Source organism: Argopecten irradians, chromosome 7, assembly GCF_041381155.1.
Source record: "Argopecten irradians isolate NY chromosome 7, Ai_NY, whole genome shotgun sequence".
NCBI classification, from domain to species: domain Eukaryota; kingdom Metazoa; phylum Mollusca; class Bivalvia; order Pectinida; family Pectinidae; genus Argopecten; species Argopecten irradians.
In genome coordinates this window covers 33,326,201-33,344,363 of record NC_091140.1, presented here as the reverse complement: position 1 = coordinate 33,344,363, position 18,163 = coordinate 33,326,201, and the positions used below count along the sequence as shown (strand labels likewise).

At 34.1% G+C, this 18,163-nt stretch overlaps 1 protein-coding gene across 2 annotated transcripts; it reads left to right on the top strand.

The window, feature by feature from the left end:
• Nucleotides 1–1,261: 1,261 nt before the first annotated feature.
• LOC138328211 (uncharacterized) lies at nt 1,262–17,505 on the top strand. 2 transcript variants are annotated; one of them, XM_069274908.1, is made up of 8 exons: nt 1,262–1,500; nt 5,287–5,324; nt 5,837–5,893; nt 8,196–8,583; nt 9,878–10,072; nt 10,454–10,758; nt 11,020–11,522; nt 12,845–17,505. In XM_069274908.1, exons 2-8 carry the CDS (start codon nt 5,311–5,313, stop codon nt 13,156–13,158), a joined length of 1,776 nt encoding a protein of 591 aa, XP_069131009.1. In that variant the 5' UTR covers nt 1,262–1,500; nt 5,287–5,310; the 3' UTR covers nt 13,159–17,505. The 2 variants fall into 2 exon arrangements, with proteins under 2 accessions (XP_069131009.1, XP_069131008.1); XM_069274907.1 differs by lacking the exon at nt 1,262–1,500 and adding an exon at nt 5,012–5,146.
• The last annotated feature ends 658 nt before the right edge of the window (nt 17,506–18,163 follow it).

Below are 18,163 nucleotides of genomic sequence, written 5' to 3'. Positions count from 1 at the left end.
AAATTTCCATGCATTAGTAACTGACCCACGAAAAGAAACAATACCCATCACCTGGTACATCAACTACGCGATGAGTTGGTTGACACGGTCTGCGATGCGTAAGATTAACATCACCCTCTTTGGAATAAACATGATCATAATTGAGGTTCATCTCTCCTACATGGGTGGATCATTTGTTTGATTAATTGACTTCTTATGTATGTGTGCGAGGTGCGTGTTTTGGGAGACTGTAATATATTCGTGTTGTGTCTTTTTTAGTGGAACTGTTCCTCTTTTTATAGTGCTATATCACTCAAGTATACCGCCAAAAACACCAAGCAACACACCCTACCCGTTCACATTACACTGACAACGGGCGAACCAGTCGTCCCACTCCCGTTATGCTAAGCGCTAAGCAGGAGCAAATACTACCACTTTTATAGACTTTGGTGTGTTTTGGCCAGGGGACAGAACCCAGAGCCTTCCTCGGTGCGGCGAGCGCTCAACCAAAGGCCAAAAGTGAGGTGGTGTCAAGGGAGACGTTAGAAAGGAAAAAAGTAACTTAAGAAGAAAGAAGAGATAAGATTCTAAATTTAGTCGACTTTAACGATCATGCAATGGGGGCAGCATGTACATTTCTAACGCCCTCCCTGCGGGGTGGATACATTTGATTTGTTTGTATTCAGCGCTCCCTCGCAGGACTTTTGACCAATGGTACACTAAGATCGGAAAAAATATGTAAGATATGATGGGTAACGATGAAATGTACTAGAATGAACCAAATATATATTTTCAAAAAATGAGAAAAGTAATCAGATGATGGTTGATAAAGTTTCCAGTGGGCAATGATGAACGTTTTGGAAATAAACTTGACTCTTTAATCACAAAAATATGTTTAGAAAACATTACAAGTCTACTCAAAATCTTGATTACAAGCTGAATAGTGTACAGCATAAGACTGGTGTAGCAGACGACATGAATGTAACACGTTTCGACACAAAATTGGCCTTTGAGTCGACATGTCCCAGACGTTTCGCCAAATAGCCAATTAGTATTCTACATTCATGATTAAGTTTGATTCGAATTTTATTAATCAATGCATTTCGTTATTCAAATAATACAAATGTATTCATTTAATTTAACACACCGTATTTTATTTTCTGAATTCGCACCAGACGTTTCGCCTCATGCTTTTTGAACATTTAACATTCAACATTTCGTTTGATTCAAATTTTATTAAATGATTTATCTTATAATTTTAAAAAGCAAATATATTCATTAAAGTCCCATTATGCTTTCACCAAACTTTGCTAAAATATACATTAACATCCCTTATGAAAGGTTCTTCATTTGGTTTCTTTCCAATGAAGATAATTACGCAATTATCAATTAGTAAAGAATTCTTAAAATAGAACGGGTTGATTTGCATAGTTAAAAATACCTCGTGTATACGTATGTTCGGTACCCGGATAGTAAACAAAAACACGCATGGCCGAGAGAGAGGGCAGTTTTGAGCAAACGGTGAGCAATACAATGTTCTATAATTGTTTTAGTATATGATACATTTCACAAATTATAAATGTGTCCTGTCAAAGGTTACATATATTTTATATAAAGCTTAATACAGAATACGTATTAATCGAAAAATAGTGGATGTAAATAGTGAAATGCGTACATGGGGCACCATATGGGGTATTTTATCGTACCAATATAAACACGTGGCCGTGTCAATTTTGGTAATGATCGGTTGATTTTAACTTTCCTCTCGTGTAATAATTTGAGATAAATACAGTATTTATCCCAAACTATATATTGATAAGTAAATATCATTATACTACTAATCTATTCATAATTTGAGAGTAAGGAGAGCACAGTATATCTAAATACTTAGAACATACGTAAAGAGGTGGTCTTATAGCTTACTATATACATGTATAACTGTTTTCTATTTCTTCTTTGGGTATCTTATAACGATATTCTTATGTCTATGAAATATGTGATAGTACATGTAGATGAAAGATTACTGGAATCGGTGCTAGTCGAGATACGTCAATCTGTATGTTGAGACATGTCTGTATCATATATATTACTTTGCTCGTTATCAACACGGTTACTGCACATATATACGATAGTATACATATCGTATATTACATCTATACATATCTATTCTCAGTATTCATGTACCCAACATATATGTGTTTGTTAGGACCCAGAACTTAATTGACATATATACCGTTGCTATTACCTCCTTTATGGTTTTTTTTCAATTATACATGTAAAAATTTTCTGGTATATATTCCAACCGGGGGGCTATATACCGATACCTGTGAGATTTCATTTCTGTATAATTAACTGATTAAATGTTTCTCGATTACGTTTCGTGTGGTTAGAAAAGGATCATCATACATTTCATCAGAGTACGTGTGTATATACATCAAGTATTGATTACCAGGTGCATGAGTCTTAATTATCGTATGGACATTTTTAAATATACATGTATGCCTACAATTTTATGACCACGGAACGAATTAAAGTAATCAAAGACTCGCATTTACATTCGTACAAACGTCAGTATTAGAGTGAACTAAGGGGATATAAATATTGTCAGACTATTTCATCATTAAAAAGACACAACATATATTATTTTGACCCATGATGCTACCTGGCGGACTATCAATTTCCGCCAGTACGTAATTCTTAGTACGGTATACATGTACGTAGTAAAAAGGAAAAGGGAATTGAAACTGAAATTTCTCTAATTTCACGAGTGTGCATTCCATTTTACGCCGAACGTGAATGTTTATTAGCATTCAGCCTATTTGTTTTCATAGAAAAAGTTCGATTTATGGAGCAAGTCTAAACGTTTATGCGCTAAATAAAATATGTAAGAAAAATAGGTTCGTGATACCTGCTAGGACTTTACCAGTCTTATTAAAACGGATATTTTTCCCATGTTCTCTTCTTTTAATGAAGGACTGATCCAGGGTTTCTTTAGCTTTTCTGGTATACTTTTCCACCAGATTTTAGTTCACTTGATGAACTGTATAGAAATCATTAACTGACTGTTTTTATACTTCATTTCTTAGTACTATTCAATCAAACCAAATTATTCTACATTTTGTACATGCATTCCTTTTCCTGTCCCGTGCATGCAGTGAATTATGAGATGATATGAATCACATAGGCCTACATGTGGTTCATTCACAGGTGTTTGGCTCTATAGACATTTTTCTCTCTTTATATACTGACACAGTATCACACACACATATATATATATATGTGTTTGTGTAGAAAAAATATATATGTGTGTGTGTGTAGAAAAAATAGAGCCAAACACCTGTGGTTCATATACATGTATCTTTACATGTAACATAAACATAATTATGTTTCTGCATGTAGTAATTTTAAAGTTCATACTAATAATTTTATGCTACAATGTGGATTGTACTCAGTTAGTAATTCATGATCATGATCACTTGTCATGGATATATCTGATAATGCCGATACACTGGTCTAAGTTTATGTTCGGTCTTCGATGGGGTAGAACATGTGGGCTTACCAGATGTATACATCGCTGTATTGTTAGACAAAGAACCAAAGTGTAAGATCTATATAGCAGGTAACGACATGGCGTGTTTGTGTTTACTTTCATTTGTTTACGAGTTTTGTCGAGCCACCCCATGGGAGGCCTCATCAGGTAACACAAACGTGTGTTCGGTTTCGATGTACATTTCAATAAAGCCAGATTAGGCCATATAGGCATCTATAAATCGTTAATACAAAATACATAAGATCAGCAAATAAAATAGTAATTATAATTTTGTTAATTAGTTGCTTTCCATTCAAGAACAAACACTTTTTAAATAGTTTTATATAGAAACTACATGTAAATACATAAGTTACATGTACAACATGAATTTTAGGTCCACGCGTGGAATGCGTGGGTTCGTAACGTGCAGGCGATCGCAATCGAGCAACTTGACCGCTAAATTGTCGTTGTTTGAAGAATTGGTCTCCCTCTTCACCACGTTCCAACAGACGCATGTGTGTTCGCTGACACGTATAAGTTTGGCGAGTTGCGTTCGCCATGCATGATGTTGAAGTTTGTTAGGGAAATCCCACTTTTTATGTGCCTACGCATGCGTACTAGATTGTTTTGGCTCTGGGGCGGAACTACGGATTTTCCCCTCTCCGAAGAGGGGTTTTCTATTGTTTTTGAAAAACATGGATATGTTGGGCATTTTTTATTAGCGGATATTTTCAATAGGATATATGCTCTACTATTCAGCAAAGTTTGGTACTTTATGACGATATTTTTTTCACACCAAAACATAATGGGGCTTTAAAATTAGCACACCCTAAGTTACTATTTACAATTTTTGTATTAGGTCGAAACGTCAAATTTATTTTTATGTTGGGGACTAAGTGTCTTTAGTGAGGCGAAAATCTATGTGGTTCCTCCAAATCACTTGAACGCTTGCAAGTAAAGAGCGATAGTACAGAGTTTCTGTCGGACGAAGATTACGTTCGTCTGATCACAAAAGCGTTTGAACCGCTCAATTCTATCATGAGCTGACTTCAAAGCATTGCAATCACGCTGATGGGATTTTTTACAGTGGGTAAATAATGGCGGCCGCAAACTGAAGCTGTCAATGTTTAGGATTGAATTTGGAAAATTGTGTTTTTTCTTATATTTTCATGTATGTGTTACCTGAGAAGTGCTTCGCACTTCGTGCCCTTAAGGGCTACGCGCCCTTATTAATGTGAATAAAAATATAAATGCATTAATCTTTGCTTGAATGTTTTAATCAGTCTTCTGTGATTACGTCCCTCTTCATTCAAATCGTAAACTCCATAGTCGTTTGATATGATAGCTTACACCATAGTGTAACTCCTTCAATAGTTTATAACTTCCGGGATGCCAATCGTGACTTACGTCAATCAAATGTCTTTGTTGTAGATATAACAATAGCGTGTATTTAATTACGGATCAGTCTACATTTAACTGGTTAAGGTTTTGTTTTTGTCAGTTTTGTTATTTTAATCAGTCATTAAACCAATCCAATTGAGCCTCTTTGTCACTTAAAACAAATCAATAACGGTGAATATCTGCTTATATGCTGAAATTGTAAATGGCAGATAGTTCCTTACGGTAAAACACGTCAAGGTAAGTAGGGTTATATTTTTTAATTACGATACAAAAACTGAGAAGTGAGCTATCTATGTTTTTAATTTTCATACTCCCGATATTTTTACACACACACATATAAATATGGACTGCAATTTTGGTATGAATATCTATTTCAGACATGATTTAGGATATTTGAAGCTATGGGCAACAAACCGTAAGTAACTGAATGTGTTAAAGTTGCGTTTTAATAAATGTGTTAAGATATCTTGAACTGATATATAGCTATTTATACACGTTATTTTAATCATTTGCTCATCCCTTAATTTCTTTTATGCAATATTTAACACTTTTATTGACGTGATTTATTAAACATTATATATAGGCAAAATGTTTCTAATGAAGATATATCTTGAATAATGCAATACGGTAAGCTAGAACACAATATATATTGTACACATTGTTAAAACGGTTAAAGTTCTGCTTTAAAATATTTATAAAAAATTATTTGGTTTTATATAACTGCCTACATCAAAACTGATTCAGAAGTTTCCATTTTTAATCGTTATTTCTCACTATAAAAGGTAAACTTGATTTCTTGATAAAAGGATGATGTTCTATCGTATGATTTCGATTCATTTGCCCTATATAATCAATGAAACAATTGAAACCGAACGTGTATAGTGGTGCTACCTCAGTTGTTTCTAACAAACCATTTACTCATTTCAGATCAAAACCCGACAAGCTAAATGGCGAAGGTAAGGAAAATGACAAGAGCTCTCAAAGGTATGTATATAAAACTGATTAGAATTTATTAGTTTTTTGAAAGTTAATTATACAAATAAATGATTATATTTTATTGATTCTTAATGTGTTCCTTAACTAACGAAAGTGCTTTACTAACTTGATAACGTCTGATTTAATCATCTGCATATTTCAGTGTCACAATTTAGTCTAAGAGAGAGTGTTTTTTTTATCTTTTCAATTCGTCCAAACTAAGGTACGAGTGCAAAACAGCTAAATATAAAAAATGGTCATTCATAATATGGCTATAATACTGACATCGTTTTATCTAAAAAAATCAATTTTGAAATTTTGAAATGGAAACCAAACCACTATGGGGCGGAGATAATGTTACATGTACATGGTAGCCTTAAACGCCCATTACCTTTCCGGAGCAAAATATAAAGGTTTCTTAAAAAAACATTAATATCATCAGAAAATGCATACCGATGACCTAAAATAAGGTTACGACAGCAAACATATGCAAGATTTCCTACGTAATATATGAAAACAGTGGAGAGTCAATTCGCTGTTCTGCCGTCTGGCGCAGTGATAGTCAACTACCGCCCGGTATTTAGGACGACGGCGGGAAACATAATACGACCCGCGATATGAAAATAAACATGTTATTTATTTTAATCAAATCGTTCAGAAGGTGATAATAAATGTAGTATTAACGGAAAGTTAATAATTTTTGCGACTCTACAAAATTATCGATCTTGTTTTACATTCCCATTCCAAAGAATTTAAGCCGTTTCGGAAAGGTAGTGGGCCTTTAACAAGTTATGTTTTGGGATAGGATGTAGATTGCACACTTAGCTAGAATTTAAAATATTACATTAATTTTGTAAAAAAAAAACAAATAAAACAAACCATTACATCATGTAATGTTACTTGAGATTATCTCATAAAACAAACTAAATCATCATTTAAACATGGAAAATCCAGAAGATGCCAGGTTGACAGACGATATTATATATCAAATAATATGACCTAATTTTATGCTTGTCACACAGCCCATGTTGACCTAGGATGTAATCATCTTAACCAGGTAATGTCAAATTCGACATGCAGTACTAAATACCAACCTCAATCTGTCTAATCATTGTAAGATCTAAAAAGGTTTCAGCTGCTTAAGTTCTAAATTCTCAAATAGATCAAATGCTTAACTAAGTCAATGTGACCTACTTCTTTAGTTTTCTATTTGTGACTTTATATGAAATTTACAATATCTATTTTACTATAATATTTAATTAATTCTGTGTTAAAACTGAACTATTATAAACTCAGGGAAATGTTAATCTTAACAGCATACAATATGCAGCAGACTCTAAGCTATGTTCATGAAAACCATTTTTATTATTTGTGAATGACCACAAAACGGCCCAAAGTATATAAAATATCCGCGACCAAACTCCATTAATGATGATTCATGTCGCTTACTAATCTATATTATTATCCATTGGCAATGTACTAACTGTGCTCCAACGAATTGATTTCCAAAGGCGATTTTGTTTTAATATACATAAACGATATGATTACTATCAGACATGGCACGACACCACTGTCCTGGTAGAATTTGTATAGACAATATCTAACAGCCGAGGTGGTGGTAATGTGAAACCATCATACCTGTATTGAAATGTTAAGGATAATTAGGTATATAATACTCTACCATGCCAAACTAATCTACTGATGCATATACAGCCATCTGTCTTATTGCTAATAACTAATTAAAAAGGTCATCGTAATTAGATAAATGTGGCCAGATACACTGTGTATTTTAATCCGTATACATTCAACATTTGAACATTAATGTAAAAATAACCTCAAAAACGCCTTTTAATTTATTGTTTTAATGCAATATATATTAGTGATGATTGGTTATCCACGACTTTCACGACTGTATTATATGATGAAAATATATCATTTATATTGAATATAAACAAGCGTTGTCTTTTATATCCTATTCCAAAACATTACATGAAGCTACTGCATCCACTTTACGGTTTTTCTTCACATAATATTCACTCATTGCTATTCGGAAGCTTGGATTTAGTTTCGTTTTATAAGTTTAATGTCCTATTAACAGCATTGGTCATTTCAAAAGCCAGAAAACATGGGGAAAGCACTGACCATCGGTCAGTACCTGGCAACTGTTCCAGCGATTCGAACTCCCCACCCAAATGAAGTGTTGGGACTAGACATGTTAACCACTCAGCCTATGCGGCCCTGATTCGAAACAATATCCACATGATAACCCAAAATACGAAACGATAATTTAATTATCTATTTTGCTTAACAGGAAGGCGTTTGTGATCATAAAGCCTTGGACAAACGAAGAACGGAATGAAGGTTTTCCAAAAATCACAATTGACCAGGGGGAAGAAGTTGTTTCAACAACATTTAACATTGAGGTTCGAGAAGTTAAGGACAGTTCCACAGAAGAGAAATCTAGGCAAACAACGCAAACTGACACCACACCAAGTGATATTGTTCAGTTTAAATACAACTCCAAACAGCTGGATGAAGTAACATATATCTATCCAACAATCGACAGTGCATCAGAGAATGGACAAACTAAAGACTTTATCAAATTATCCATGAAAGTTCAAATAGTGAAAAATCTCGTTATCTACACGCTTCATCAGTACAATGGAAATGAATGGATCAAAACAGAAATAGAACAAAAGGTATTGTTTCATTATTGTGGGCATGCGCTACCGCAAGCAATTTATTTCTTATCGTCGAAATATTTTTGTTTCCTAACGACTATATAATTGTGAGTTTGTTTTGCGGATCAGACTCCAATGGTTCTGTTGTACCTATGCGTAACATATTTCCCCAGTGATTTATTTTTGCGGCAGGTTCAAACTTCTTATTCAAAATTATTCAATTTACAGTAGGCATCACTTGTGGAACGCAATATAGCGGTCATGTTAGGGCACTATCGGCTATACAATGAATTCAGTGACAGAGGTAATACTTCATAGTTACTCTTACTAAACAAAAGGAAGGATATAAATATCATAAAAACAGTTATTTAGTGTGATACGTTTTATAAACAAATTAAATATAGAGTAAATCTACTGTTTTAAATAAAACTATGTATGGTATCGGCCCTTTTTGGCCCCAATATCCATAAAATTTTCAAAACTGTTATTTAATGATTAATTTGTTGTATTTTAAATATTTAGTATATCTCTGTTGCAACTATAATAAGCAGTAGTTGCCATAGTAACCATCCAAATAACGAAAAAATTATGAAAATGTGTACTTTCGTAAAGTTTTTGTCTATAAAACTATAGAGTGCATAATTGAACAAAATTGATATTTAGTGAGAATAGGTTGTATGCATTTCCAATACATTTATAAAAAATACTAAAAGTGTGTTCAGGATGCGCTCCATGTTTTCTAAATAAAAAAGATAGCGACAGATGGTCATCATTGTTAAAATTTCCACATTGTCATATACTTTGCATATTTCGAATAGTAACAATTGCAACTGAAATTGCACGATGGAACATACTAAGTAAAATCCAACAAGCTAATTTCTAAATAAAACGTTAAAAATGTGACAGATTTGCGAACCAAAAAACGCCCAAACCCTATATAGTCCTTTTAAGATTTTTGCATCAAAATACGTTTGTAGTGTACAGCTTTCGCAGAAATAATATACTGATTTGCATTTCAATGTAAATTTGTGAATTACTGTTTCTTACTGTTTATTTTGAAAGCGCAATTGTCGAAAGTAAATCGCACTAGAAAGAAAGTTAGTTTAAAGTGCATTATCGTCAAGAGCACGTAACTTTTGTTATCTGTCCTTAGTGTATTTATGTTGTTTACTTGTGCAGGAGTCTTAATCATGTTCGTCTGTTTAGCAAATCGAATACTATCGACTTGGGACCCCATAGTGAACTAATTTGAATTTCATCAATGAATCTTAACATGTGTGTATGATGCATCGATGTATTTCTCGTTTTACAGGTTGGACAAGCTACAGTGGAAGTAAATATGTGCGAAATTGTTACCACAGAAACAATATTCTTCACAATGCGGTACATATCGGAGGAAATCACCATACCACCCCAGGGATATGAGTATGCAAATGAATATTGCAGAAACCAGCGGGTCATTTTCCCAAAAGGGGCTGTGGGTGACAATGAAAAACTCAGCATAACTGTAAGTTTTAAGAACACTTTTTACAGAACTTCATTATCAAATGTCAACGCCACTATCAAAAAATCAAATATAAAGGAAGGATTTAATGCATCGACGTCAAAGTTATTATTAAGTTGTAAAGGTGTACTCATTATTTTTTTTATATTTTTCATCGTCTCGTCGACACACCAATATTCAAGCTTAGATATTCAAGGAAGATATTTTCAAGTTTACAAGGTTTGCAGTATGAACAGCCGATCATTAATAAATTAAATGCATTGGGCTTTTTTTCGGCTTTTTAAGAAAAAAACTATTTATCTCTAGCTGTATATAAAACACGAAAGCGAACACTGATGACTCCCTACTGCCATGACTTACGCCACCTGTCCTTATACATTGTAGACAATATCTCTTGAAGATGAATACAAACGAAAGAGGCTAAAAAAGCAGATGGGTTCCCTAAGCTCGATCACAGGCGTGTCTAATATTGTGCATGTCCCTCACACGAAGTCCTTCGGAAGAAAGATCACAGTTCGACTAGAGGTAGATCCAGTGATCAACATAGATGGCTCTACAACTACGCACTTGTTTGAATGTGACGACGACGGCAATGTAAGGGTGAAATTAGGGGTTAAAATAAAACAAGTCCCAACGGAAGACGTGACAGGAAACAATGTGTATGAAGTGCAGATGGATACATTGAATCGGTAAATATTCTTTATAGGACTTAAATTTTGCAAACACATTTATATTTAAGATACTGGCAATGAATTCAGTTACTTGTCTTCGGTCAATTAAGGTATCGGTGGTCAGTAGTCCGCTATATGTGAATTGAGTATTTTTTTCACAATTACCTAAGTCTCGAACAACCATCAGGTCAGAATTAATAAATGTTGTATAAAACATACAAATACAATGAACTTCATTTTTTATATCCAAAATCTGTATGCCTGCATACTTTTTTGCAGCGTAGGAATTTTCATTGCGCCACCAACAGAGAATCATTCGACGAACAGCAAGTCGTTGATGACTACTTTTGGTTTAGGCAAAGACCAATGTAGAATATTAACATTTCTCTCTGGAGGAGGACCAGAAAAACATCTTTGGGTCGACGTTGTTCCGGAGAGGAAGTGGGAAAAGAGAAATAAGGAACTTCGCGAACGCGAAAATCATTTTGAGTTGTTGGATACAGTTTCTCCGTCTGTACCAATGGGAAACAGAAGCAAAACGAAAATTATATTGCCGGAGAGTAGCCTGATTTCAACTGATGTAACAGTTCCGATAGATTCCCTCGTCGTGTATTATGACCAAAGCGCCTCTGAAATCTACAACCACTTCCCGATTGTAAAAAACCAAAAGGCTAGGAGCGACATGACGACTGTTCAGTATCATATCGGCGATTACGTCGTTCATACAGCCTACTTCAAACTTACACCTGATCAAATGCCGGTTCCTGTAATACAAAATAAAGGTAGGATTTATAATATACTTAATAATGGACGCATACAGAGTTGTATCTATTTGGAAAAAAATGATTTTTTGTTTTGGCTTTTCGAGAATGATCCTTCAAGACTTTCGAAAAACTTCATTTAGAATATAAATTTGATATATCATAAGCTATTTTATAAATCGTCCATTTATGCGTCCAACTACATATTGTGACTGCGCATTAAGTGTTTTGTTCGGCTTTTAGTAAGTTTCTAGAATATCAAAACCGTGATTATTTTATTTCATGGTAGTGTTTGTCCTCAGGCAGTTCAAACGAAGAGGAGATTTAATGTAATAAAACTCAACTGAGAATTTAGTTTCTCTGGTAGACACGGGTATTGTACCAATATATCGTATACAATACATGCATATCATCTGAGGACTGCTGATAATGTTTTCGCCAACAATTTGTACGTTATATTTATAAATCATGTGGATTTGTGTTAAAATACCGCACGCTGTTGATGCATACAGTAGCTTCTTAGCTTTAGAACGTCTTACAGCATTTGTTTTTTAAATGGCCTGGTATCTTTTAGTGAAAATTGTAATGATAACGGCAAGGAACGAGAGAGAAAATATCATTACATATACCGTTATTAAGGATAAGGATGTACCCACATAATCACAAATTACTTCATTGTGTTACCCTCAGGTAGATTGTCCTTATTCTTAAAGTTGGATGGTCTAGGACCTGCTGTAGTTTTGGTATAGAATAAGTATTTAAAGTGTTCTACATAATTTTCTCTATCTTCTCTGTCTTCTCTGTCTTCAAACTTTCGATATTTACCAACATTTATAAAGTTCATATTCGCACAGTTATTAAACAATTAAATCAAAATTTTGATTTTTAACGTGTAATAGCTCGGAAGTATCCGAACTGTCCCGATCTATTCCGATTTGTAAAGGTAGTGGCGATATTGACCACGTGATACAACTCGGTTTTCCAACAGTACCCGAAAGATTAAAACATGTCGTTGACTGTGGCGGTTCTTTCAAAATGTGTGATATTTCGTGCAGCACCGCTATGTCAATATTATATTGGTGCTTCCATGGATCTGAATCATCATATATAATCATCCATATTCACACATTGTATGTTTTTGAGAGTTTGTGAAGGTGATAATTACAAGCAATACAACTATAATACCCGCATATGAAAGAGCATTAGAATCAATTCTATAGAATCTGGTGGTCAGACTACCTTTTTGTTTTTGATTGTTTAGAAAGATTAATTACATGTGTATATTTGTATGTGGTTAATGAAATATTTAACTCAAATATATTTCTATTTCAAATGTTCTTTAGAGATATTCACGGACAGAAGCATGAGTGTTCTAGCAAGGGAAATGACGGTGCTAAAGACGACAGAACTTATGCTAGTGCTTGGTCTTCGTTTGAACAAAATCACAACTTTCCGCGAGAAGTATAACGATAACTTCACATCAAAATTGGCGTTATTGAATTTCTGGAGTCAGGAAATAGAGAGGTCCTCCCCAAGAACGAAGATAACCATTCTATGTAAAGCCCTGAGAGATGTCGAACAAACAATCTTTGCAGAGGTACTGGAGACAGTGTACCAAGAGGGACGAGAACTAAGAACCGAAGACTTTGAAAATTAAATGTGTGAGTTATTCTCACCACGCAGTGAAGTATTCGGTATTTGTATATTACCGAGTTATCTGCTCTTGTTAATTACTAATATTTACGTCATCATTCTCTGAGTGATGTCTCATGGGTTTTTTTCTGTTAAAAAGACATAATTTTCACTCGTGAATTAATGGCTTCATAATCGATACTTACCCACAAGACACAATAGACTAAATAGTAGAAGTTCATTAGTTGGAATAGTTGGAACCGTTAAAATCTGTCATAATTTCGTTATACATATGTACCATACAAAATTAAGCGGGTGATAGTATGACAAAAATATGACATAACTTTAAGAGCATCTATTAATTGAAGATCTATTATCATAATTATAATTATTATGATATAAACAAGCTAACCTTTCATAAGTGATTCTATTGTAACTTCTGTATCGTGATATTCGTCCGTGTACATTTAAAAATTAAATGTACTCCGATCTTGCCCGATTCGTTTCGATCCTGTCCAAAATTTTCAGAAAACGTTGAGGATGCTATTATTTCCAAATAAAACAAATTAATCAATTTAACAAGCTTAATTCACGAAGAAATGGAATTATTGCTTAATTACTTGGTGCATGGTATGTAGGTCAAGGATTTTTTATTATTATTTGTTTTTCTACGTAGAAATAGCGATTTGGTATCCATCAAAACTGTTGGACTATATTTTGTTTTTAAAGATAAAGATTCAATCGCAAAAAAGCTAAGGATAATAATGTGATTTTATTTCTGTCTACCGGTTTCGCCAGAACATTGGGCTTAATATAATTTTGCTCGTGTGACATGCCAAAATGCAAATACTTAAAGGGCAAATATAATTATGCGATGAAAAAGAGAAAGCATTATCTGTGACAAATAAATACCACAGGTTTCCTCTTTTTAATTAAAGAGTGACAACTTGAATTGAAAATTATTTCCAATTACAGTAAGACTTTCCATATCAATTTCATCTGTATTGAAACCTCATATTTGATGACGACATTTTTGTTTGGTTCTTCACGATTTGTCCTGACAAATATCAGTACCTGATAAAATAAATTAAAGTTCCATCTTGTTTTCTTTCTCCCTAAAATGTCTTTTTTTACAAATATGTTTTCGTTTTAGCAGCAAAATTTCGTTTGTAGTCAGTCTCAGTGGTATGTAGTTTCTTTTATTTGTTTGCTTTAATAAACAATTATTATAAGAAACCATCAACGGATCATCACAGCCGGTTAATCTTCCCCTTTTTTTACAGAGTGTAAATTTGAATATATTCGAAAGAATGGCGTGATTTGTATATTTAACTAATCATTTCACTATGTTTCTATTTTCATGATAGACACACTTGTTGTAAGCGACACTGTTTAAATTACACAAATTACTCGCGTGGAGATATTCGATATTAGTATGTAACAAACGTTTGGATTATTTTCTACTTTAAGTGATAGGATACAATCGCATTCATAACACCAGCAATATAATCAAAACTGGACTTGTAATTCCGAGCTACTACGATACTCTACGATGCGCTTCAATACAAATTCTAACAACTCCCCGTTCGGGTTTACCTCAGCATGACCCCTGACGTAGTATGGACCATCTCGTGACGACGTACTGGTTGCCGTTTATATACAACCACACCGAAGATGTCGTAGGTAGTAGACACGCTGATTCGTTAACCATAGGGGTCATGCTGAGTTGACCCCGAACAGAGAGCTGTTAGATCTTGTATTGGAGAGTATCGTAGAGCATCGTAATGGATACGAATTAAAAGTCTAATTTAAATAAGATTGTAAAATAAAAATTAAAAAAATACTAATTTTCTTTTCAGAAGTCATGTGAATATAGATATACATAAACGTAATGTATATAATGATAATAATATTCTAAGTCATCGTGTAAAATACATATTTTTTTCATTTTTAATTGTATTATTGTATTATTCTTCAAGCTTCATTTTGCAGATAGTCTTTTTGCCTGATGATCTTTAACCTCGAGCTCTAACTGCTAATAACAATGGGGATTATCTTGTCTATGTGCCTCATGGCTTTGTTATGGACAGTATCAATATGTGTGTCGCTTAATACCAGCCTATCATATATTACTTCAGCTAATATATCTGCGGTGATATCATCTACCAATAATTTGCATTGGTCTGTACTATTCTTTAACACCATACTTCAGCTAATGCTAATAAGATGTTAATCAAAATAAGTTAATTAAAACCGTATAGTCTAATCCTCTATAATATTCTATGCCTAAGCAGGAAGTAGCGAGTGCCAAATTAATTGTACAGCCATTGATCCAGAAGTTTGCCCTTTTTTACTTGAACACGGGTGAATAGGTCTACCCAGTTCTTTAGGCATTGACCCTCGAGTACTCTCTAGTACTCACTGATCATATATATAAACAATAGGCAGAATAAAGTGCGGACTACCAAATGGTAACGTATCTTTCCTCATGTTGTACAGGTAAATTAGAGTTTGACAATTTTTAGAATAAATTGTCTTCTAACATTAACGTTATGGTTTCCCTAAAGTTTGCATATCTTTGTAGATGGACTCAAAATAGTAAAATACATAGGAAACTATGTTCTTCTTTGAAAAAAATAGCTTTAAAAGGTATTCTGCAGCATTGATCATTTTACACAGAAATTAAAAAAAATGCATTTGTTTAGTTTGTTATGGTTCTTATATGTCAACATAAAACAAAACATAGACTGTGCAGATGTAACATTTATCTGTAAGGAGCTTAATATATATAAACACCTTTAGTCTATATTCTCATCGTTATCTAGTTATATATTGCTACTATGGTATTTTTATCACGATGAGTAAGTCTTAGCATGCATTTCGAAATCTATGGACGCATCGTTAAGTCCCTTCACGAATACCTGGTGACTTACTGATCTTCTTTAATATGATTACACCCATTCCATTAACCATCTGTCGAATAGCATACTTACACACCACCTGCTACATCCGGTAGCTTACACAATTTTGCTGAGTTGTTCGTGTCGTCAAGATGCCTTATTTGCTAAAGTGTACTTGTCTTAAACTTTTACTTTTTATTCGTCACCTTTCATCGCAGGGCATACCAGACTACATGTGTGATATATCTAATACCGATAAACATAGCTGATCTGTTACTAGGCGTTGCTGTGGTTTGGCGGGAAGTGATCGGCAGTAAACATTACCTATTATGTTTTCTTCAAGCGCTTCTTGGGTTCGTACGGTGGCAACGTCATTAGCGATACTCCTGCTTATTTCTCTTGTACAGTATGCGTCAATTGCACATCCGATCTTCCATCAGAAATTTTGTTGGAAGAAGTTTGCCGTGATTTCGTCGTGTGTAGTCCCGATATTGCTTACAACAGTGTTGTGTTCGTTGCTTTATACGAAAACAATAGACAGAATCAAGAGTGTATTGACATTAATCTCTTTGCATCAAACTATCAAGTACTTGGGTATCCGAACATAATATTCCTGTCGGTCTCAGTAATAGGAATTACTACAGCGAATTCCTTTGTTATTTCTTTTCTGAAGAGCCAGGCACAACGCACAGGTGTACGTCCTGCAAATCATAAAAAACATCAACTCAAGGTGAACATGGGGAGTCCGCGAATACAGAGCAACAAAGCAAAGATGATACAGTGGATCATGCTAAACTCGGTCAATGTTTCCTCTGGCTTTCACGTCCCATACTACATTTGTATTATACTTTGCCATTTCAGAAAACATCATAACCCAGACAACCTGTCTTTAACCTCATTATTTGTATAAATTCGACGAAATCGGCAGGTGACTGTACAACTTCCATCACCGTTTGTGCATTCGTCCGTCTGTGCATCGTCCGTTCGTCTTAACGTCCGTCCGTTGCCTGTCCGCCTGAATAAGCTGTTTATGGTCAAGCATAATCAGCGATCTCTCATGTCTCATTGACCAATAAAGAGTGGCTTAATAAACGGCGTCATTTTATTTTACTTTTTGGATAAATAACATATTTTGAAAGTATGTAAAATCTAAACTAGGTCGATATCTTTAAATACCACCTGAACTTGCACAGCAACTGTTCTCGATTGATATCAATTGTATACGAACTATATGGAATGCATAACAGTCCTAACCACGTCTATTTCTAGAAATCATATTCAATATCTCCCTCAAAGGCAGTTGCGACTGTATCGCAATCCGCAACACAAACGAAAGCTAAACGTACGGAATTTGCACGGCGTAAATCTTCGGCATGTAAAAAGAGAAAGTTAGATCAGAAGCCTTATATAACACTGATCCTGATGAGTGTGACAGCTGTGTTGTGTATTCTGCCTTACATGGTTAGGGTTATATGTGTATTCTGCCTTACATGGTTAGGGTTATATGGTTTATGAGTTATTATTATGATCCGGACATTTTAATACTTCTCAGTGACTTCGGTATCTCCGCAAATTCTGCTATTAACCCAGCTATATTTTTCTGTCGCATTTCCCACTATCGTGATCACGTTAAGAGATCATTCAGATGCAGTAGATGTCTTTAATCTGAACGGAAAGAGACTGGGTGTAATAAAATAATGGTGATAGATATGGTAAGTTACACATGACGTATAAAAGATTATTATACATTTGCAGATTACAAGTATGAAGAGGTATTAGTCGCTTTAAGTAAAGTATTTTTTTTAAAGCATTGTGCATTTCGCTATATTACTTTTGTAGTAATAATTGTTATGCGACGCATTTAAGATGCTCCACCGCCGATAGAGCAAAAATGATACTCACCATTTTGACAACAATTGGTGTTTAATCGTGTGTATATATAGGTCTCATTAACACAAAAAGTAAGACATGTATAAAAATATTTATTTTGCTTTTGGTGCATGCGCAAATATCACTTCATTTCATACAGAATATAGTGCCACGTAATTTTTTCGGGATGCAATTATTTATTGTCTTTATTTCTAAATTTTAAGTAAAATTAAAAGCTCATTTTTTCAATGATGGTAATGG